The 22375-nt window shown below is 38.3% G+C and overlaps 5 protein-coding genes across 11 annotated transcripts; 1 reads left to right on the top strand and 4 right to left on the bottom strand.

Moving 5' to 3' along the window:
* Positions 1–1414: 1414 nt before the first annotated feature.
* cldnk (claudin k) lies at positions 1415–3747 on the bottom strand. The gene is made up of 2 exons (XM_044100268.1): positions 3397–3747; positions 1415–2484 (listed from the first exon to the last, which is right to left on the bottom strand). Exon 2 carries the CDS (start codon positions 2299–2301, stop codon positions 1654–1656), a length of 648 nt encoding a protein of 215 aa, XP_043956203.1. The 5' UTR covers positions 2302–2484; positions 3397–3747; the 3' UTR covers positions 1415–1653.
* Positions 3748–3900: 153 nt separating this feature from the next.
* On the bottom strand, positions 3901–7518 carry btr02 (bloodthirsty-related gene family, member 2). 4 transcript variants are annotated; one of them, XM_044100265.1, is made up of 8 exons: positions 7443–7518; positions 7020–7112; positions 6441–6677; positions 5320–5397; positions 4995–5234; positions 4778–4904; positions 4662–4688; positions 3901–4553 (listed from the first exon to the last, which is right to left on the bottom strand). In XM_044100265.1, exons 2-8 carry the CDS (start codon positions 7050–7052, stop codon positions 4009–4011), a joined length of 1287 nt encoding a protein of 428 aa, XP_043956200.1. In that variant the 5' UTR covers positions 7053–7112; positions 7443–7518; the 3' UTR covers positions 3901–4008. The 4 variants fall into 4 exon arrangements, with proteins under 4 accessions (XP_043956200.1, XP_043956197.1, XP_043956199.1 ...); XM_044100262.1 differs by having other exon boundaries at positions 6441–6713; positions 7443–7515; XM_044100264.1 differs by having other exon boundaries at positions 5004–5234; positions 6441–6713; positions 7443–7515.
* A 344-nt stretch (positions 7519–7862) lies between these two features.
* Positions 7863–10898, bottom strand: LOC122821936 (GTPase IMAP family member 7). Of its 2 annotated transcripts, none has more exons than XM_044100266.1 (3): positions 10811–10898; positions 9623–9746; positions 7863–9434 (listed from the first exon to the last, which is right to left on the bottom strand). In XM_044100266.1, exons 2-3 carry the CDS (start codon positions 9648–9650, stop codon positions 8410–8412), a joined length of 1053 nt encoding a protein of 350 aa, XP_043956201.1. In that variant the 5' UTR covers positions 9651–9746; positions 10811–10898; the 3' UTR covers positions 7863–8409. The 2 variants fall into 2 exon arrangements, with proteins under 2 accessions (XP_043956201.1, XP_043956202.1); XM_044100267.1 differs by having other exon boundaries at positions 9623–9772; positions 10811–10879.
* Positions 10400–17313, top strand: rsad1 (radical S-adenosyl methionine domain containing 1). 3 transcript variants are annotated; one of them, XM_044100261.1, is made up of 10 exons: positions 10408–10939; positions 11254–11465; positions 12612–12745; positions 13435–13639; positions 13717–14082; positions 15346–15409; positions 15488–15635; positions 15898–15952; positions 16079–16182; positions 16338–17313. In XM_044100261.1, the coding sequence occupies exons 3-10, from the start codon at positions 12687–12689 to the stop codon at positions 16441–16443; spliced, it is 1107 nt and encodes a 368-aa protein (XP_043956196.1). In that variant the 5' UTR covers positions 10408–10939; positions 11254–11465; positions 12612–12686; the 3' UTR covers positions 16444–17313. The 3 variants fall into 3 exon arrangements, 2 of the variants coding, with proteins under 2 accessions (XP_043956195.1, XP_043956196.1); XM_044100260.1 differs by lacking the exon at positions 11254–11465 and having other exon boundaries at positions 10406–10939; XR_006369082.1 differs by lacking the exons at positions 11254–11465; positions 16338–17313 and having other exon boundaries at positions 10400–10939; positions 15346–15423; positions 16079–16161.
* Positions 17314–18083: 770 nt separating this feature from the next.
* rasd2 (RASD family member 2) lies at positions 18084–21069 on the bottom strand. The gene is made up of 2 exons (XM_044099844.1): positions 18897–21069; positions 18084–18810 (listed from the first exon to the last, which is right to left on the bottom strand). Exons 1-2 carry the CDS (start codon positions 19435–19437, stop codon positions 18290–18292), a joined length of 1062 nt encoding a protein of 353 aa, XP_043955779.1. The 5' UTR covers positions 19438–21069; the 3' UTR covers positions 18084–18289.
* Positions 21070–22375: the final 1306 nt, after the last annotated feature.

The raw sequence follows: 22375 nt of genomic DNA, 5'->3' as shown, positions 1-22375 counted from the left end.
AAAGGTTTAATCTGTCTTTTTTGGAATCACTTCATCCACCAGTTTGTGTCGATCTATCATATAATATCCTAATAAAATACACCAAATTTTGTGGTTGCAAATCTAGAAAAGGGAGCTCTAAAGGTACAAATACAGATTCAAGACATGGTGGTGCAACAGATTTACAGCTACTCAGAAATTTGATCAGTAAAGAGTCATCATGTCCTAAAGACCTTACTGAAGTGACATTGTTTAAACTTTAAACTTTACCGCTGAATAATTGCTGTATATCTTCTCACTGTAAATTGTCATCAAACCTCAGAGTGATTTTGAAACTGGACCAAGTGTTTAACATATAAACTATGCACTTGTTCCACTCTGCCGTTTTACAGTTGGACATAAAAATAACGCAGACTTACAGTATTAACAGCCTTACTCAATTCACAGCCACAATCACTAATGCAGGCGTGCTTAGGTCATGTATGAGTCACCACCTGGCACTCAGAACACTGGCCATTGTTGTTATGTTGTTGGAATAATGGTTCTATAATGTGGCATTGTGTTGCTCGCTTCTCCGCTGTTACGAAGAGAAAGAAGACAATCTGACGGGGGTGATGACATCACAGCTGAAGATAAAAATAAAAAGTCTCAGAAATCCTGAAAAAGAAAAAAAAGCTATTTATTTGCTTTGTATGCGCTGCTTGTGATGACTCGGGAGAAAGATCCAGTACAAAGAAATGCCCTCTGGTTCTCATCTAATCACATATTACTGAAAAATAAGTACACCCACCTAACTAGATAATTTTCAATGTAGCTCAGTGATATTTATCATTGATTAATAAATTAGTAGAAATATCTATTATATTTTAAATAGGGCTACTTTATTTAAACTGTTATATTAAAAAACATTAGCAGAGTTGGGTTGATTTAAGTATGATCCCTCACTGTAATCTGTTGATGTTGTTGTTTTGTTTTGTTTTGTTTTTTGCACTGTAAGTAATGTAAATTATTTCTTTGTGTTCCTGGCACAGTGTAGCTGGGACAGGAAAGAGGAGATGATAGATAGGACAACACACACACACACGTACGCACCCACACCCACACACACACACACACACACACACACACACACACACACACACACACACACACACACACACACACACACACACACACACACACACACACACACACACACTCTTCTCAACAATATGGCTCCTCAAGTAAATGTACAACAGTCCCTATTGTTCTATTGTTTCTTTTTCCTTCAGCAGGAGAGATGTTCATGTATTCCAGTCAAACATGGTTTTCTTTTAAAAATATTGCAGTTAATGTAGTTCTGATGTAATGCCTCTTTGGTAAACACATACAGTTCAAAGGTTTTTAAAAGAGATTTTATATCTGTAAAAATGTGCACACACAATTTTCCTCATTAGAGGATACAACTTTTATTGTACTGGACAGACAGACAGAAAAAAATGTTATTAAAAAAAATTGGGTATGAAATCATAAAAAATTACAATTTCTCTAAAAAGATTCATGTAGCTTTTTTAAAGAAAAAAGTAAACTTGGAGAAACATTACATGTATAATTATGAAAAGGAGCGAACTCAAGAGGAGCAAAAATGAGTCATAATGTCATAATTTGGGGTGGATTTGAATATCTTGAGATGTTTCAGACGTAACCTTTGACCTGTGTTGTGGGAGCTCTACGGGGACTGCTTTCTCCGCTGCTGAAGGTGGGAGATCCTGGGATTCCAGGGGGACTGGACCCCCCATAGAGCAGAGAACCACCAATCAGAAGCAAAGCTGACGCCACCCAGCCGATGTAGAGGGCAGGGCCGAGCTCTCGCTTGTGTGGAGCCGCCACATGTGGGTCGTAGAAATCCCTGATGATGGAATGGGCCGTCCAGCAGACAGGAACGAGGTAAAGGAACCCTGCGATGGCAAACATGGCACCAGAAATGCGAGCGATGCGGGCCTTGAGGCTGTTGACGCCTATGCATTTGGTGCACTTGACTCCAAGGACCCCCAGAGCCAGAGCGACACCACAGAGCAGGATGGAGAATACAGTGAGGCCACGGGCGGCCTGCATGTCGCTGGGCAGAGCCAGTAAGCTATCATACACCTTGCACTGGATCTGACCTGTGCTCTGCACTATGCAATTCATCCACAGGCCTTCCCAGATGATTTGAGCCGTCACTATGTTGTTGCCTATGAAAGCAGTGACCCTCCACAGGGGGATGGCACAGACCACTGCACCACCTACCCAGCCTACAATGGACAAGATCAGGCCCATCAACTGCATGCCCGTGGTTGCCATGATGGAAGGTGTTGCTTGAATCAAATGGATTTGTCTTGGTTTTATGTAAGCTTGGGGTCCAGAGTCAAATCAATGTCCCACAAGAAAGAAAACAGTTTGTGTTGCTGTGAAATGTTTGGGTCTTATTCCTTTGTCTGTGTCAATGTTGATGAGATCAGCTTGGGTTCCACAAGAGCACGTATCCTGAAATTCAGGAAACAAAAGTCAAACCAGTAGAAGCTTTAGAAATGAATCATACAGAGGGATATTATTACAATTCAAATGAAAGTTTTACAACATTACAGGGTAATTATGTCATGGGAGTTTAGTGAATACATTTATCATAAATATTTGGACACAGAGAGGCCCATGTTGAGTGGATTCCAGGGCGCGCTGCAAAGAATAGCCCTCTTTGACACACAGATGTGGGTGTTAAGCTACGCCTGGCTGGGTGAGTGGATAATCTCAGAAAAACATGAAGGGACTCAAGTGAACACAAGCAGCTTTCATGAGACACTCGTGGAGTGGGCTAACAGAACCGGTTTCATTCGTTTATTACCGCTCTCTCATTTTACACCATCATAGAATAAAAGCAAACACCAAAGGGACTTACTGCAGGCACTTATTTAAAAAAAAAAGAGTTTTACACATTAAAAAAAGCATGTTGGATTTACCTAAACAGTTTTAAAAATCTCCCAGCATGAACAGTTACAGCACAAAATAATACAGAAATTAAGACATGTATCCAGAAAGAAAACATGATTTTATGAGAATGCTAGTGGATTTTGTGCAAAGAAGTTGTATTTTAAAAAACTGGACACAGCTGAATGTAGTAATTGCTTACAATTGCAAAACATTGCATGACAAACCATAAGTTCCTTGGAAGGCTTAAACTTCCTGAAAGGCCCAGATGCTGTTTTTTTTTTAACCTTTGTGAAACTACAAGATTCACTGAGGATATCAGTGAGTTACATAAAATGGGTCTTTTAAGTTATAAAAGTTTTCAAAGTGGGTTATCTTTATCTGTCATCCATTCCTTTTTTATCAGAACTATTAGATAAAACACGCTGACTTTATGCATGCTTTAATTTGCTGGACATAAGTCAAGGTTTTTACCTCCAGTGGTTCCTCACTTCTCGTCCTTGAGATGATCCACAGGTGTGTTTGTTTATTGCTCCTTCCAACAGACGATGCCTGGAAATGCCCTGAGAGTTCAGCACAGTCAGCAGAAACACATCAGGGCTGTGAAGCTCTCTGTCAGAGGTCGAGTGAACTGCAGCAGAGGTACAATCAGCTCCCAATACCCTGGACAGGACCGGACTGGGCTGGAGATGAGGCTGCCCTCAAGAGATGCCAGCTTGAGTCTGTGTGGCGGTGGGCAGAAGCACGAGCTTGTGTGTGTGTGCACGAATGTGTCATTGTGTGTCTCCCAGTGCCTGGTGTATGAACACAATGCCCTGCTGTTTGGCTGTGCCCCCTCTGTCCCAACTCTGCAGCCCTACACATCCATCCCTTTATCTCCTTTTATTCGAGGACCTCCTCTTTACTTTAACATTTTACCTTTCTTTGTTATTCATTTCATGGGATTTACTGTAGTTCTCAAGTGTAATGAATCTGTTATTTTCACAGAATAATATGTGGTTTATTGAAGATTGTACAATATACATCTCATTTAATAAATTAGACAGAATCAAATAAATACTAAGAGGGAACGTCAAACACAGAGGCTCAAATGCTGCAGAAGCTTGAAGTGATGATCAGTGGACCTGTGTTCTTGCCACCATGCAGACGTCCAGGACTGAAAATTGGGTGAAGCTGGTCTTTAAACCTATCCGTGAAGGTGTAAATGTGCACTCCTGATTCGGCACAGTAGAAGGACACACGGCCTTCGGCATAATCCAGAAACACTGCCACGGTTCTAGGCCGCTGCTCAAGAGCCACAAAGGTGACCGGAGAGGTGTTGGCAACATACTGGCCTCCACTCTTCAGGCTCAAAGTCCAGAAACCATTGGCCGGGCAAACAGTGAACTTGCCCTTCCTGTTTATGGACTGTCTGGCAACGCCCAGGTTCCACTCAATCTTGTCACCAACCTCCACCTCCCAGTAGCACCTCCCACTACTGAAGCCTTCCTTGGCCAGTACATTGGCCACACGGTCAAAGCGTGTGGGATGATCCGGAACCTCCTGAAGCTTGTCGGTGTGCCTCACTCGTTTCCGATCATCTGAGACAGAAAGGAAAGGGTGTGCCGTCTTTCCACTTAGGTTCACCTCCACTGAGAAGGAAGACAGTGGCAAAGCAAAGAATAATTGAAACACCATGGCCAGACCATCTGAGATAGAAAGATAAAATACTTTCCACCTGTGTTACATCAAGGCCTTACCTGTATACTTCTCAAGTCTTCTTAGTTCTGAAGACAGAAAAAAAGAAACGTTATTACCACCTAATATAGTGCATAGCAGTAACATAATATACAAATCCATAGTCAAAATTACTCACCAGCTTTGGAAAGCCTGTTGACTTCTAATTTAATTTTTTCCAAGATGTCTGACATTGCTCTTCTTGTGACTCCAACACAAGGATCTGTTTCAATGCTGACCTTGGACCAGTCCTTCATGTTAGTGGGCTACAAAGGAAAAAAAGAACAATGCTCAGCAGGGGATTACAATAGCACCTCAACAACATTATAGTTTCTGTTTCACATGGTAATTCTTACTGAGACGACCTGCTTCATGTCGTCATTTTGATCAAAAACCTGAGGATCGGGTTGATTCATGTGGTTCCTCAGCTGCTCAATCTCTTCCTTGATGTCTTTTATCAGTGTTTGCACTATTTGCTCTTGCTCCTTTTGTTTCTTTTCAATTGCAGTGACAACAGCTTTATGAGTTTCCTCCATAGCACACACCAGGGCCGAGAAGATCTTTTGACTCTCACGCACCTCACGCAGGTAAGAACTCTGATTGAAAAAAAACAAAACATGGAGGACTCATTAAATTATTGAACTATTAAAGTATTAAATTTATGCTAAAGTTTTAACTTACCTTTTGGACATCCAGAGAATATTTTAGCCTCTCTATTTTCTGCAGCCTGTCCTTGATCATTTGCTTAACGTCTATAACCTGTGGACATAGAACAATGCCCTCAGCAATACAGTGTATTTTCAAAATTCTTATTATTATCAAACAAAGTTAACCTGAGAAAATACAAAATTTAGTTTTCAAATCAGGGTTGTATTTATTAAGGTGCATTCAAACCAACCTTGTTCTATATAAAAACAAATCGTCCACTTTGTAAAATCATGAATTAACCGATTAACCACATTTTCCACAAATTACAACATCGTCTGATCACTACCAGACCTGTAAAATCAAGGTATTACAGAAATGGAAACCATCTAACAACATACATTAGGCTAAATCATCTCAAAACACTCTGACACCCTAAACTAAAAAAAGAATCAAGAACATAAAAAATAAAATCTCTGACATTGACCAGTCTGGGAAGTGTTAAAAGTCATTTATAAACCGTTTCAACTCCTGAAAAGAAGTTGAAAAGTGGGAACCAAAATTACTCCAAGAGCTAATCAAATACTCATCTAAGAGGTCCAAAGACAGAACATTAAATAACTTTCCAGTATTTTTGACCATCTAAAATACTGGAGTTGGAGGACTTTCCAAAATTGCTAGAATTATAAATAAGCTCTTTACAATCCTAACATAAAAGGTCTACCCATCAATTCATAGTCATAAGCTTCAACTGACTTGATTGTTCAGGAGAACAATTATCCTGACAACATCAACAGGTCAACCCTGCAATGGTGCTAATTTAAACCAATTCTGCAAAGAAGCTTGGGCCAAAATTCATCCACAGTCAGTGTTTTTCACATCATGAAAACACTGACTGCTTCTTATTGAATATGCTTATTGAAATAGATGCGCCAAGAATGGAAGAACCAAATATTAAATTTAAAGAATAATTACTTTTTTAACCCAGGTAGGTGTTGGTGTAGCTTTTTTCTGTGATGAATAAAGTTATCAGAAAATATTTAAGTGTCACAAACAAAGCAGAAACACAAGAGAACTGTGTTGAGACAAGTACTTTCTCACATCTGTACACTTGACATTATGGACTAATCAATGTGTAATATAAGCAAAAAAAGTACCTTCTCTTCTTCCAGTGGTTTCTGAGGTCGTGCTGTTCTATAATTTTCGGAAATATCTGCCAAAATATGGTTGACACTGAGGTCAGGCGCTTTGGCAAACAATCTTCTACAGTCAGGACAGTATTTGGATTGGCGTTGAGTCCAGAACTGGCTGAGACAAGACAAGCAGAAGCTGTGTCCACAGGGGATGGTCACTGGGTTGGTGAAGATGTCTTTGCAGAGAAGGCACAAAAAGTGCTTCTCGGGGAGGAGGCAGATGGAAGAATCTGTCATCTACAAAGAATGATTAAATGTTTGACAAGAAATAAGGTACAATATCTTAACAAATATAGTATATTTTCACAACTGTACTTTGGTTACACCATGAACCCATAGATCCTGTTTTTCAAGGTATTTAATTACCCTAAAGTATTTTTTTTTCTTTTGGTACAATGTTAAATCAGAAATAATTAATCAGAAATGGGAACATGCTTTACAGTATTTCAAGATGAGTAAGCAAGATATCCAGTAAGCTCAGAGGCATTGAGAGCATAAATGAAGAATATAATTTTAGGTTTTGCGTATTGAGTTGAAACATACCCCTTTGACTGTCTTCTCTTCCTTGGTGCTCATTGTCACTCCCAATGGTTTTCACGTTTTCTGTGATCTTGGTTCAGATAGATTAACTGAGAACTGAAGCAGAAAAGTATGTAGTCAAACAGGAAACTACCAAAGATTTTAGTCTCCCTGTAAAACTGAAACTTCTAGAATTCTGTTTTAATTTTCCTTGAGTACTCTCTCCCTGTTTAATGAAATAATCTCTTGTTATATAAGAGGCTCATAAAAAGCCCACAGAACTTACATAAAGGATCATAAAGTCAGTTTTTTAGGTAAAAGAAAACTATCTTATAAATCCATGATATAAATCCAATCTTACTTTTCGCACTCTTGTCTTTTCCACAAAGCAAACTTTTCCACAGAGAAACTTCGTTAAATTCAGGTAAGAACAGAAAAATACTTCACCTTTTTGTTCTGGACAGGTGTGCTCAGCCATGAGTGTTATCAAGGAGAATAGGCAGGTCTTTGTAGGGAATGGCAAACATGAGCAAGCTTTAACTCCACCCCTTATGGTACTGAGCTCTTCCTTAACTCATTGCACAACAAGGGAGTGAAGCTTGTACAACAAGGTGTTCACAAATCAACAATAAACAATATAATGTTCAATCAGAGTTGAATTAATAATTTTTATTCACCACAATATTTTAAATTTAGATACCGCCAACAGATGCTTGAAGTATCTACATAAAAAAATACATCTTTTTGCATGAAAAGCCTTAAAACAAATATAACATTTATTGCAATCAGATAAACTTAATTGGAAAAAAATTGAAAAATTCAACACTTTATTTGAATACATGTCTTTGTTCTTATTACAGACATATTAAAATTGCAAAAGAATTGTTCAACAAAATCACCATTTTCATTCCTCTTTACATAATATTAGTAGATTATTCAGATCTCTAGACGTGTTCCTATGTCCAGATAGGTCCAGAAATCTCTATGTTTGGATCATTATGGTTTGGTTTAATTTATGCTAGAGGACACTGAAATAAAATGTATTTTAATGAGTTCATAATGCCATGCACACAAGGTTATAAGTCATTTTGGAAGACAAACAAGCCCACAGCATCACATATCCTCCATGGTGGGCATGAAGTGGGATGTTATATGGGCCCATAGTTACCTGCCAAACCTGTGAAAACTAAGTGAAAAGCAATCAATGTTCTAAGAAATACCTTTCAAAGACTTTCAAAATAGGTAAAAAAAAAATTAAATAAATAAACGCTTAAACACACTGAGGCATCGGAAGAAAGTCTCAATATAAACAAAACATGATGAATGAGAAATGACTCCATGTGTTTCAACTTCAGCACAAATGAGCAAAAGCCAGACATTTATTTCTACATAGAAAAATGAAGTAATCATGCTGTCATGTACGAGGAACTGCAAAGAAACGGTTAATGAAGATAGAATTAAAATTGAGTCTAGCTGGTGGGGCAACTCTGTTCTCCATATGCTTGATTGCCACATGAGCAGTTCCTCCGGCAGACCCACCAACCGCCCCACCTATAACACCATAAAGAAGCATTCCTCCCACCCCCTCAATAGATCCAAAAAGTGCACCAATCACGGCCCCCACAACTAAGCCAGTCCCCAGCCCTCTGGCCAGGGATGTTCTGAGCCAACCGTTATCAAGCTCTGCCATATCCTGAATCTCTGCACGTACATTAGCGATGTAGGCATCCTTCTGAAAACACAGCTCCTCTGACGTATACTGCTGCTCCATCTCATTCCATGTCCTTTCTATCTCCGCTGCCTTCTGTTTCCTAAGCCTTTTCTCCTCCTTCCTCACGCTGTCCTCTGCCGTTTGGAAAGTTCTGCTGGAGAAGTGTCCCCCTCCCAACGAAGCCACCATCAACTCAATCTTTCGCAGAAACTCCATGTCCTGGCTTCGATCTCTCCAGTTCTTCTTGAAAACATGAAAGCGCCCGCCGTACTTCTCAATCAGTTCTCTCAGGTACCATTCAGTCTTCTTCACCCTGTTTTCCAGAGAAGCTCCATCCAAATTTCCTTCATAGGCAAAGAGAACCATGCAGTGTTTCAGGCAGTTTGCTCCAAAGCGTCTTTTCAGCAACCAAGGAGTTTTCATGTCATTGGGGGAGATTTTCTCAATGTCAAAGGCAACAAGAAAGGCATGGGGACCAGGTATAACTAAACACTTAGACCTCCTGAGCTCCATCTTCCTCTTTACATGAGTTATATCCTTGTCATACATGTTTGGTCCATTGACCACTGCTACTGGTCGACCAGACAGCTCTCCCTTGTTCTTCACACTTGCAGAAATACTGATAACATCTTTTGAAAAAGCCTCCTTTCCAAGTATAGCATTGGTTAGTTGGAACTGAGAGGGTCCGCTGCTACCGACCACCAAAAGCCTCAGTTCCTTTGGAGATCCTGTCAAGATAGGAGTCTGAGATTTCATTTAGCTTCAAATAATGCTCTGAATTGAAGTTTTAGCTGTAAATTTAAACAGTTCAAAAAGTATAAATAGAAACATGTTGTTTAGTTAATCTCTTTCCTAATACTAAAACTAAACATCTAGTTTCATCTGCATTTCTACAGTATTAAATGTAAAGTCTTACCTTTCTTTCTTTTATCCATTTGATTCATTCTCTTAAGGTGGTTCAAATGAACATGATCACAATGTATCTTGTGTGCAGTGAAAATGTATCTGGGTCCTCTGCTCTTGTCTGTTTTAGTCTGGCTCTGTTGGGTATCAGATTTGATATTGGCTGGAAAATATCCTCAGGGTCAGAAACCAACAGTGAGCTCATCCACATTTATTGACGTGTCAAATGAAAATCTTTGTTTAATTACATTTCCTTGTTTTGTATCATGTGGTGGAAATCATATGGTATGGCAAAGAATTTAGGAATATTTTCATTGTTGGTGATGAAGTCTGTTTTATTATTTATTTATTTATTTACAAAGCTTATTTTCTGTTTAATTATTGATATTTTTTCTGTAATGATATAAATGGTGTGATTTTAACCTGGGACCAGCTGATGCTTGAAAATTCCAATAAAGTGTACTCAATAAATTAGTAAATGTTGCAATATTTTTATATAAATAAAAAAATCTATTTATTTAGCAGAAATAAATTGGTAATCAATGCAACAGTACATATTTCAGTTTATATCATTCAGTTAGTTGTTTTAAAATTCACCCAACATTTGTTCTAAGTTCAAATTAATTTCTAAAATCTAAAAAATATCTAACATCTACATCAGTCATGTATGAGTACTTAGTAAACAAGTACCTTCTTATTTAAAGGCATAAGGATTACTTAATACATGATGTTGGAAAATCCAACCTTAAATTACAAAACAAAATAAAAATAAAAATGTGCAGTTTAAATTGTAATGGTAACTCTCATCTAAGATCAAATAATTGGGTTTAATACTAAAACTAGTATTTTAAACAAAATAAATGAATAGAGTTACATAATGAAACATTCAGGATAAAACATGAGGCACAGCAGGAGTAAGCGTGAACTCGGTTCGATACAACGCCCCCTACATTAAAGGATGGTTATTTGAATACATAAATAAGTTTTGTTCTGGTACAATAGCGCCTCCGTGTGATAAAATTGCAGAACATACCAAAAGGAATTTATTTGACGTATTTCCTGTTTAGACATACGTCACACCCTCTAAAACAATGGACGGAAAGACATGTCTATGTTGATTATTTGTAACATGGTTGTCATAACAACCGGTGTTGTAATGTAACGTCAGACAGCTAAATGTGTCAGCAGGATGAGAACATACATGTTCCGTAAAGCCAGTTGTGGCTTCTCACCGGGGCTGCGTCGGTTTTCCGACCTGAAAGTGACCGAACATGTGCCTGAGAGTCCAGCTTCAGCTCGTCTCACTGAACAGGCGTCCTTATATGTGCACGTAAGCTACATCTTTTCCTTTAGCCGAGTTAGTTATTGGGGCCTGGCACAGCAATGCATGGAGGCACATTCTACACCTCAAAATAACTGCCTCTTCCTTTCACCGTTAATGCGGCTCGTACCGCTGCTCGTACTATCAAAACGTGCGGCTAGATCCTGGGAAGGTTGCTATTACGGTTGTTGGCATTTCGCGTAACCATGGCGACGTAATTAGCGAAAAAACGAACCAAATTCAAATCAAAACAAATTCTGATACTGTTTTGTGTCAAACTCAACAGAGAGATCTTCGTGTGCCTCTCTGTGTCTCACTTACAGGACAGTTTTCATAGAGGATTAATTGCCATAGCAATAGAACACTGATGAGAACAGAGATGTAGAGAACTACATAGTTGGCTGAAGGTAAGAACTACAGAGATAGCGGACCACTCAGTTCCTACAGAGAAGGCCAGAGCTTCCAGTTAGAACTACAGAGATTCCCACCTTGGTGGAACATTTACTACAGACAAGGTGGCAGAAGAGCAAAGGAAGTAAGTTCCATATGAAACTTGATGCCCCAAAACTGACAACCACTTTGGACTCTCAAAATAAGAACAACACATACCCTACAAAATAAAAGCCTTCAGATTTTTCACAGCAGTTTGCTTATGTTATGTAAAATCTTATGTTTTTTGAACAATAACAATATTTGTTGTCTGTTGCTAAGAGATGAGCGTGTTTTCTGGTATCAAAGTGCCACAAAGTAAACATCTGATTTTTACTTTTGCCAAATTTACCAACTGTAAATTTCTTGTGTCTAAGCAGATAAGCAGTATTTCAAAAGAGCTCATGTTTTATAAACAATATTACTTGTTATTCATTTGGTGTTAAGAGATTAGCGTTTTTTTATTGCAGCGAACCGAAATGGTGTATAAATCAGATTTTTACTTTTGTGTTGAATGTCTGTTTTGTAATATATTTACCACCAATGACAAAAAAAACAAAAAAACAAAAACAAAAAACATTTTCACTTTTCTGCCAAATTCACCAAATGCATAATTCTTGTTAAGTAGTGAGTAGTATAAGATACGTAGTATTTCAAAGGGCAGAAGAAATCTCATGTTTTTTGAACAATAACAATATTTATTGTCTGTTGCTAAGAGATGAGCGCATTTTCTGGTAAGGAAGTGCCACAAAGTAAACAGCTGATTTTTAGTTTTGCAAAAGTAAAAAGGTAGAAGGCAGTGCATTAAGATTAGCACAAACATTAGCAGTGCACTGTCCTCCACCCCACTAGTGGTAGCAGTAGCGTCTTCTCTAAAATAAACTTTATAGCTATTTTTTATTTGTTTTCCATGTTTAGCACACTGATTGGAGGAAGTCAATGTGAGACAACATGCTAGTGATACCCAACATGCCACTGGCAGCATTTAGGCTAATTTTAGCTTATACACTAACTTTTACATACTGAATGGAGTAAGTCCATGTCACTCAACATGCTTGTGACTCTCCACATGCTATTGAGAACATTGTGGATTACTTTAGCATCAATGCTAAGTTATAGCATCAGAATGCTGGGTTCCAAACGATGGGCACACTTTGGCAGGCCCCTTTCTTCAGAAATGTTCTAATTTTAAAGTATTCTACTTTTAATGCATATATTATGTATGCTTTGCTTTCTGTTCTCACTCCCTTAGTGGCCCTATTGTCTCCGACGGTGCACCTACTGCAATTTTAACAAATACATACCCAAAGAGAACAACGAAGACATCATGGCAAAGTGTCTTCAGAGGGAAACTGAGACATTGCTGCAGCTCAGTCAAGTGTCCTGGTATGTTCATTCATTCAAGTCACTCTTGGGTTCAATTCTGCATGCAGGTTACCACAAATGCAGTGCAGAGATATGGTTACCCCTTCAACTTTTTATATATTGGCAAATTACAAACTGGAACTTTATTGCAATTTTCTGGAATTTTAAGTCATGCAACACAAAGTAGAGCATATTTGTGAAGTGGAGGGATAATGGTTTGTTTATAAAACAGTTTCCTGAGTCAATACTTTGTAGAATCACCAGTTGTAAATCTTTTTGTAATTCTATTGATTCCAAAAATATTCAGTCAATTGAGACCATCTTTGTACATCAATTTTCAAGTTTTGCCACAAATTATTAATTTAACCAAAGGTGTGGACTTTGAGTGGGTCTTTCTGTCTATTGAATATGCTTTAATCTAAGTGGACATCAGCCACAATCTCAAATGTTGTCAGCACTCAAAATCATTCCAATCTGACCAACGTTTTTGCCACTTTTCTATGAAGACCAGATTTCAGAGAAATGTAAAAACAATTTAGCAAAGCTTGTTATCAGTTTTCTTTAACATCACACTCATTCTCCACTTTATGTTGGTCTATCATAAAGTCCTTAAAAATACACTGAAGATTGTGAACATCTCAAGAATTTTAAAAGACATAAATACTTTTGCCCTGTAAACACCTTCACAATCTTTTGGTTTTGTCTTGCAGCATCACATCTGTTTTTTTTGGTGGTGGGACTCCAAGCCTGACTCACCCATCAACCATCGCTAAGATCCTTGAAACGGTTTCCAAGCAGGTGAATCTCTCAGATGAAGCTGAAGTCACACTGGAGGTAAACCCTACCCCTGTGGGAATGTCAAAGTTAAAAGACTACCACCGTGTTGGGGTGAACCGTTTCTCCATTGGCTTCCAGGTAAACAGAAATGTTAGATTTTAAAGGTCAGAAAATTATCTCCAGCTACTGCTTATAACACGGTGTTATTCCCACAGTCTCTGCAGGACAAGGACCTGAAAGGTTTGGGAAGAGACCACAACTCCCTGGATGCTTTGCAGACTCTGGCAGAGGCCAGGAAGCTGTGTCCAGGTGGGGTGTCGGTGGATATTATGTTCGGACGCCCCAACCAAACAACTGAATTGTGGAGCAGAGAGTTGTCTGAGATGCTGAGGGTGTGTGATGACCATGTGTCTCTGTACCAGCTGACCCTTGAGAGAGGTACTCAGCTGTTTAAACAGGTTCAGTCTGGACAAGTAACTATGCCCACAGAGGAAATAACAGCAGAGATGTACCAAAGTGCCAGAACAACTCTCCAGCAGCACGGCTTTCAGCAGTATGAAGTATCTAACTTTGCTAAAAACGTAAGTGTGTCACAAACAGCCTCAAATTATCAATAAACGAAGGATTTTAAAACTTAGATTAACTTCAACACAGTTTAAAGGCAACATAGGTAAAAAAAGTCTACTTGTTAATTACCCTTAATATTTAGTTAAATATACTTCTAATATATATGAATGAAATTTCAACATTTATATACCAGCACATTAGTGCACAGTTCAGAGGTCGGTGTAAATAACTTCTACAAAGTAATCATAAATCCTTTTAGCAACATATTTCATCCAACTAACATCTGTTTTTCTTTGCTGATTGTGTAAAGTCTCATTCTGCATTAAATTACAAATACCAATGTGCTAAACTATTATGCACAATAATGAGCTGTTTAAATCCCATGTTGAGTGAATAAAACTAATCATTTTCCCTTTGTAAAACTACAGGTTTTTAGTTTGATGTTTCATGGTTCCAAAGTAGTGTTAAAATATGTTGAAAATGTACATTAAAAAGACCAAGTATCGGATTAAAATCACCTATGTATTTCAGAAAATATTTCATTTAGAATTACTTTTCTTTCTTTTAGTTTTTGTATGTCAAAGTACATGAGGTTGCTGTCTATTCTGACAAATTATTCTCTGAATCTGCTTCAAAGAGTAATAACAAACGGCAAGAAAAAAAACAATGTTTTCATTTGTTTATCTGGGAAAAGAACCATAAAGGTCCATCTGAATAAATTCGAATATAATTAAAAAAATTAATTTACTTCAGTGATTCAATTCAAAAAGTAAAACTTCTATAAATTTGTCACATTAAAATAATATTTTTTAATTGTTTATTGCTGTTAATTTAATAACTTAGCTCACAGCAAATGAAAACCCTTCATTATAGTTACTGGGAGATTAGAGTGTTACACTGGAGCAATAAAAAAATATTTTAAATCCAGAAATGCACTTAGTACAATATTGCGGATAAAAACAGAGAAAGAAACAACTAAAACAAATCCAGTCTAACATACCTCCTCTTCAGGATCATGGCATTCTAATTTATTCAGATGTGTTTTGAATTTATTAGCAGAAATCTGTCATGCTATAGTCTTGTTTAGCTGTGTTGATTAGTAAACTTGCATAATATTTAGTTAGCATTAGAAAATAGCAGTATTGGGTCAAAAACAGAGTGTTTGACAATTAGCGATGTGATTCCGTTTAAAATCATAAATGTACTACTTCTTAATGAGATGAAGTTGGTTCTGTGCCATTGCTCACAGCAGTAACACCCGTCTTTGTGTTGCACAGAATTCAGAGAGTCGTCACAACCTTAGCTACTGGACAGGAAAACAGTACGTCGGCGTTGGCCCTGGTAATTTAAAAGAGGTCAGAACCACTGGTGGATGTTGGTTGTTCTTTTGCATTCTTATTTGCGTGTGTTGTGGAACAGGAGCACATGGACGTTTTGTTCCCCTGGCGGAGGGAGGCGTTACCCGTGAGGCCCGGACACAGACCCTGGAGCCAAATGTGTGGATCCGTGAAGTCCAGCAGCGAGGACATGGGACAAGAAGGCGGATCCAGCTGGGCCATCTTGATCTGTGAGTTGTTACACTTGCTGGCAGTAGCGTTGCGTCTTGCCATGATTATTTCTGGTTGTCACACAAGACGACACATTGTTGCAGTTTCCCAAAATTCTCTGGCCATGTGAAAATGTGACACTTAGTTCACAAGATGTGTGAGTGTCAGGGTTTCAAGCTCTCTGTGTATGTATGTGCTTCAACTCTGAAACATTCTGTCCACTTTAGAAGAAGCTATATTGAGACCTGTTCTTGTTAATTCTGAATGATTTTTGTTTCGCAGTTTAGAGGAGGTGTTAGTGATGGGAATGAGAATGACCAAGGGCATTAATCACAAGGTGAAGCTCACACAATAGACTTTTTACTTTCTGTGTGAATGCCTCTGTCACTGAGGAGAATGTCGAGTAGTGAGCAGTTTTTGTAAAACCTGAACATATTTGTCACAATTTTCTGCCTCTTTAAAGCACTGGCAGCTGTTTAGCCCTGAATTAAGTCTTCTTGAAATATTTGGTGGATCTCTTGATGTCCAAGAGCTGCTGCAGAAGGGACTGCTGATTCTTGATGACAGGTGATTTCATGTCTTTGCTTTTCTACTGTCATGTTTACTTGTAAACACATGCAGTTGCAGTCTATATGAAGCTAGATCTAGCATATTTATTGTTTGGCATAATTAATTAAGTAAACACTGACCCAGACACTTTGTTCATTATTCTTTCTTATTAGGGGGTTGAGATGTTCCTGGGATGGTCTGGCCTTATTGGACAGCATGCTTCCTGTTTTGCTGGTGGAACTGGATAGATTTTTTTCCCAAAAATTGGCAGCTAACTGACAATGAAGATCTATAACACTTTAAGTCACAACCATGTAAAAAAAAAAGAATTTTCACAATCCGTTGAATTGTCTAAACATGACACTTATGTGTAAAAGAATAAACTATTTATTTGTTTAAAAAATATGTCAGATTTTGTACAATCCGTTTTTTTTCTAGAAATACTCAAACATTTTTATTCTGCTTTATGTTTTTTTAATGAATAATATTTTGTAACCCTCTATGCAGATTTAACAGGATAGTATATATCAGTTCAAAAAGTGTTTTATATCTTCAATTCTTTTCTTGCAGTCTTTTTAAGGTTATTTTAAATGCAACAAGACTATGTTTAATTTTAGATGCTTTTTATAATATTTGCTGCTTTATTAAACTGGTGGAGATAATACTTTCAGTTTCACTTTTATTTTTAAATGAAGTGCCTGGAGTATTATTTAATAAACTTAGATTGGTTAAAAACAATACTTTCTATTTGGTTGCTACATTTATGTGCTATAAAGCCTGATAGAAGTATAGACAACCTTTAAGATTTTCCACTTTTTTAACATTCAAAAACTTTTATGTATAGGTTTGTGATTTTTTTTTTCTTTTTTGATAGAGCATTCTGTTTATTACAGAATTAAAATGAATGCAGAAACCTGACAAGAGATAATAAATGTTTTACTTAAACATAAAACATGTTTATGTTTTATGATGAATTGATGGATTTTTCATCATTGAAAAATTAAGTTTTTGAATGATGGATTCTGATCATTGAACATCCATGATCATCGATCCTCTTTGTCCAATCTAACTGGACATACCCCTGAAAATTAACTACTGGTTTTTGTAAATGTACGTATTTGGAGAATAAAAATGTGAAGAAATTGAAAACAGTGTATTTTACTGTTTTTTGTATCTCAAAATTTTTTAATTATGCATAGAACTCCTCTCCGTGACAAGAAAACATGAAAATGATCATAGTGTATGAATATTTTCCAAGGCGCTAAATCTGCGATTCTGTTTATTATTTAATTGTTGGCATTTATAGGCTGATTTATATTATCAAACATGTTTTTTCCAGAGGTTATGTAACGGTGCAACTTTTGTACAAGAAAATATAGACATTTTTGATAAATTCCAGGGTTAGGTCTCCATCTCACAAATGTTGTGGATTTGTTTATTTAACTGTATGAAAGGAAAAGTAATTGAAATGTGGCGTGACTTAAAAAGTAATAGAAGGATCTGAGGAAAATTACTGACTGTAAAACCAGTGGATAAGTTGCCCTCTGGCTTCCATGTGGGCTCTCTCCATGGTGCTGATCTCATTGTAGCACTCCTCTTATTATTCGTCCTCTCCTCCTCCTTAAAAATATCGCCTTAAGGTTTTGTTTCCTAAAATACAACGTGATTCAGATGTGTGTAAACTACCGGAGCTGATTAAGCAGGATTGCTCCTGACACATTGTAAGGCTCGTTGCCAACCCCGAGCGTCGTGGGCACTCCGAAATGTGAACAATCTCTCGTGTCTGATTGGAGACTGTTGAAGACGTTTTGAGTCATCCTCTCTCGCAGATGATCCCCATCCCACGCTCCAGGTTTTTTATCTCCTCACTCACAACATCAAGTTATTACGTAAATCATTTTCACTTTCTCATTGTAATCGACAAAATGTTTGATCACTGACAGGAAAAAAAAATTAAGCACGACATTTTAAACAAAGTTTTAATAAAGGATAAAATTACAGAATACAAAAAAAGAAAACAAAGTTAGTGCACCGGTCCGGCCAGGTGCTACAGAGTATAACTCCTTACATGTTATGACATTGCAGCATACTACTACAATTTAGTTTTGTCGAGAAGTTTCATAATTCATTGAACCTGACGCTTCTCGGGTTTCTTGTGTTGGGTGCTTGATCCAAGCACCAGCCGCAGGTCGCTGGTGAAGCTCGGGCGGCGCGCAAGGGGGTCCACGGCGGCACAGGGTGCGCCGAGTCCCCGGGAGTGCCTCCTCATCCTGATGCCCCGTTTGCTCACGCACAGCGATTGGTAGGTCAGCATGGGTATGAGCTGATGCCGCGACGGGCTGATCTCGTCGGGCAGACCGCCGAGAGCTGCGAGAGCCTCGAAGACAGCCTCCAGTCCGGCGCCTGTTTTAGCGGAGGTTTCGAAGAACGGCGCATCCTCGCCCAGGATGTCCACCACCTCGGAGTTGCTGAGAACTCTCTGTGCGTCCAGGTCTACTTTGTTGGCACACACCACGACTGGCACATTCGCTGGGTGGTTGGGCTTTTGGAGTTTTGCCTTTGCGGCTTTAATTTCGTCGAGCAGCTCACGGACTTCATTCAAAGACTCCCTGTCATCCAAGCTGAAGACCAGGAGAAAAATATCACCTGCAAAGACAAAGAAAATGATTATAATTCAGTTTAAGGACATCGACTGTTTCTCTTAGTAAAACTAAGCCATTAAGCGTCCTTACCTGTCAGTATGGACAATCTCCGTTTGGCTGGAAAGTCTTTCTCAGATGCCGCATCCAGCAGATCAACCTGGTATGTTTCCCCTCCTATGTGGAACATCTTGCGATAAAAGTCCTCGACTGTAGGCTCATAGTGTTCTTCATAGTCTTCCCCTAAGAACCGCCGCAGTATATTGGTTTTACCCACTTTGGGTGCTCCGAGCACCACTACTCTGTAACAGTTCTTCGACTTGGTCGCACCCAACTCTGTCAGGTCCACCGGCTTTTTGGGGACTCGATCAACTGACACCTGCCGACGCCCAGAACTTGACGATCTGCGGGAGATCATTCTCTTATCCTGCCGTCTCCAGCAGCCTTTGACAGTTTTGATGATGCCCATTCCCGTTTTGATTATGTCTGAGACTTTGGGGTGTTGGGATCGCGGGATGAGAGCTGCACTCTGCAGTACTTGGTGCGCAATTCGTGAATGCTGATGCCCGGTGAAAGAGTTGAACACTTCGAGGATGCCATCAACGGGAAGGTAGAACTTCTCAGTTGTGTTCATCCCTTTGGCTCTTGCCACCGAGAAGCTTTGAGTCTAATCAGCGATCGGTTTCCTCTCCCCCCTTCATGTGTGCTCCGCAACGGAGCTGAGTGCCATCTCTTATACTCCTGCTGAGAGCCCATGCAGTCTCTGCGTCATAGCTCTGGCTCAGAAAGTATGCCTTTTATAGAAGCATGAAGCACCCGCATAATGTCCAATTAAAAAAAAAATTCAAAAAAATCAATTTCTCTAGACTCTTCTAGAAATATAGGTAGACATTACCTGCAGAACATACAGTTTCTTCAACATGATTAAAATCGAGTTAAAATTATGCATTTGAACAATTTGTTCTGAGAAAAAACACTCGAAGATGGAGGGTATCATGATCCATCCAGTCCTATAATTAGACGCACTCTACCTTTTTTCAGTTTCCTCTCTGATGATGGATAAATGGATAGATTATAGACTAATGGATGCAGAGCAGTCTAATATACCCAAATCCCTGCAGACATGACACTGTGGATTGTGGAGTGCTCAGAGTGATTAACAATGTTCTCATGCAATTTCCTGCAGTCGTGATTTAGTAACAAACATAATTTGCTTTCATATCAGATTTTTTCCCCCACGGCATTTCATTGTGAGAAAACATATCAGACTGATACATTGACAATTTTGAACACATACAGCACACCCTGCTATAACAGTACTAGGGAAGATGTATAGATTTCGAATTCTGTCTCTGTGGAAGCCCCCCTTGTATTATACTACATTATATTGTCACGACTAGCTCGAAAGCACACTCCCTGCTCTGTGATTCACACAGCCTGGGGATAAATTATTCCTCTGCAGTACTCCCAGAATTTTGTGATGGAGGATTTTACAACTGTATAATACCAAAGCCTAAACTTCTGTAAACTGGCACAGCAAACTTGCTTGTATTCATTGTTTCATTCAAGCGAGATCATCTAATAAAACTTAATATTAACATCACCCCTCATGAATTGCTTTTTAAACTGAGGTATCCTTAAATTGCCTTGAAATTATTGCATTGATTTGAAACAATCAAGCATCAAGTGTTTGGACTCCATGCAAGACTACCACCCACACACACTCTTTTCCTGCACTCTCTGTTGTAATATGCACAGAATTTGAAAGGGATCTTTCTGCTAAAGTTGTGCATCTGCTTGGCAAAACTATGTCATTTAAAAACCCTCTCACACTGATCAGCCATAAAAGTGTTCAGACACGAGCAAGTTATACATCCTATTGATGGACGCAGTTGGAAACGTGTTCCTACGACGACCTTGCTGTTTTCTCTCATCCATAGGCTGGAAGATGGGCTGTGTTTGGCCTCCACAAAGACTTATTTTAAGAGAACTTTGCAAAGCTTCATTTCTGTTGACAAAGTGTCCCAACTTTCTTACTGAGGGGGCTGTACTTGTATAAAAGAACAAAAATGAATCAAAACATAGACATGGTAGAGTGAAGACAGCACAATGGATGCTGAAGGACATCACCAAGCTCTTTGTCAGTGTAGCGCAGAAGCCAGAACATGAGGTTTTCTACATCAATATGCTTTTCAATAAAACCAAGGACATGCTGAGTTGAAAAATCACAGAATGAATGATTTGAAAAATTATAGATAGATAGATAGATAGATAGATAGATAGATAGATAGATAGATAGATAGATAGATAGATAGATAGATAGATAGATAGATAGATAGATAGATAGATAGATAGATAGATAGATAGATAGATAGATAGATAGATAGATAGATAGATAGATAGATAGATAGATAGATAGATAGATAGATAGATCTTTGAAGAGCATTTTTTTATTCTTTTAGTCACATATTCAATATGATTAGGGTCTAAAGTTTGACTGGTCCACTTGCCCTGTCAATATGTTTTAAATCAAATCTCTTGTGCAGGTTGCTGACTCAGGGTAGGTGAACCTCAGTCCCAGTCACAAGTTTAGCTGCCTCTAACAGGTTTTCTTCCAGAGTGATCCAGCATTTAGCTGCACCCGTCTTCTCATCCTCTCTTCACCCTGGATTTGTGGAGTGTGTTTTACAGTCAACACATTTTCCCACTTGAGCTGTGTATCCTTACACACTCTTCAGAGTAAAAATGGCTTTTTTTGTGCTTCTATGATGAACACACTCCTTTCAGTTCAGGCGGGTGCTGTCTATTCTTTAATGTTCTATAATATATGTCTCAGGTTATTTCTGTTTACCATTGGACAGTGTTTTTCATTGATCTTTCTGTAACCTTTATATTTCATAACTACTAATTACACTCACTTCCAGTCTTATGACCATAGTCATTTCTTTAGTTATGACTGATTCATTTCCAACATACTATTCCAAATTCCCAGCCATTTACTGAAGAGGTTATTTTAACTAAAGTAAGTTCATGCAAATATGTGCAATCCTTGCAAAAAGTAGCAAAGATATTCAGATTTTCCCATAAATTACCTCTTCTAGTCTGGACTATCCATTCATTTTTCTGTTTGTTTCAAAGTCTTTTAGGCGGCAGGTCATATTTTCCAGCAGATTTTTGTTCTCCTCACCTTTGGACTCTGTAGGTTTATGTTTGGCCAACATTGAAGATGATATGAGTGGAAATATTTGCCAGAATAACATCAGTGAACTCTTAGAAATAATTTTGCCGTGAAGTTTAACAGAAAACACGTTGAACTATCACCACTAGAGGGCAGTAATAAGAAGCAGTTGATTTTACAGTTTTTTTTAGTCGCTTTTTGATGCATTTCTCACATCACATTTGCACGACAGCAAGGGTATTTCTGAAAACATTACAAATTTCAAAACTTAGTTATGAACCTGCAAAATACATTGTTCATTCCTTAAAAGAAAGTATTCATGTCATTGGACGTGTCAGAGTCATTAAAATGAAAGCAATTGATGCAAAGCATTTGCGATTTTTTGCCACAGGTA

Source organism: Gambusia affinis, linkage group LG19 (genome assembly GCF_019740435.1).
Source record: "Gambusia affinis linkage group LG19, SWU_Gaff_1.0, whole genome shotgun sequence".
Taxonomy (NCBI): Eukaryota; Metazoa; Chordata; class Actinopteri; order Cyprinodontiformes; family Poeciliidae; genus Gambusia; species Gambusia affinis.
The sequence above is the reverse complement of the archived record's forward strand: the minus strand, read 5'-3'. Positions and strand labels throughout refer to the sequence as shown.

Coding starts and splice junctions, on each gene's coding strand:
- cldnk (XM_044100268.1), bottom strand. CDS start 2,301: ATGGCAACCACGGGCATGCAGTTGATGGGCCTGATCTTGTCCATTGTA.
- btr02 (XM_044100262.1), bottom strand. CDS start 7,052: ATGAGCACCAAGGAAGAGAAGACAGTCAAAGGG. Junction 6,714..7,019: donor AAGAGAAGACAGTCAAAGGG/GTATGTTTCAAC, acceptor CATTCTTTGTAG/ATGACAGATTCTTCCATCTG. Junction 4,554..4,661: donor AAGACTTGAGAAGTATACAG/GTAAGGCCTTGA, acceptor CTTCCTTCTCAG/TGGAGGTGAACCTAAGTGGA.
- LOC122821936 (XM_044100266.1), bottom strand. CDS start 9,650: ATGAATCAAATGGATAAAAGAAAGAAAG. Junction 9,435..9,622: donor AATGGATAAAAGAAAGAAAG/GTAAGACTTTAC, acceptor CTATCTTGACAG/GATCTCCAAAGGAACTGAGG.
- rsad1 (XM_044100260.1), top strand. CDS start 10,799: ATGAGAACATACATGTTCCGTAAAGCCAGTTGTGGCTTCTCACCGGGG. Junction 14,083..15,345: donor TATCTAACTTTGCTAAAAAC/GTAAGTGTGTCA, acceptor TGTGTTGCACAG/AATTCAGAGAGTCGTCACAA. Junction 15,410..15,487: donor GTACGTCGGCGTTGGCCCTG/GTAATTTAAAAG, acceptor GTTGTGGAACAG/GAGCACATGGACGTTTTGTT.
- rasd2 (XM_044099844.1), bottom strand. CDS start 19,437: ATGAACACAACTGAGAAGTTCTACCTTCCCGTTGATGGCATCCTCGAA. Junction 18,811..18,896: donor GAGATTGTCCATACTGACAG/GTAAGGACGCTT, acceptor TTGTCTTTGCAG/GTGATATTTTTCTCCTGGTC.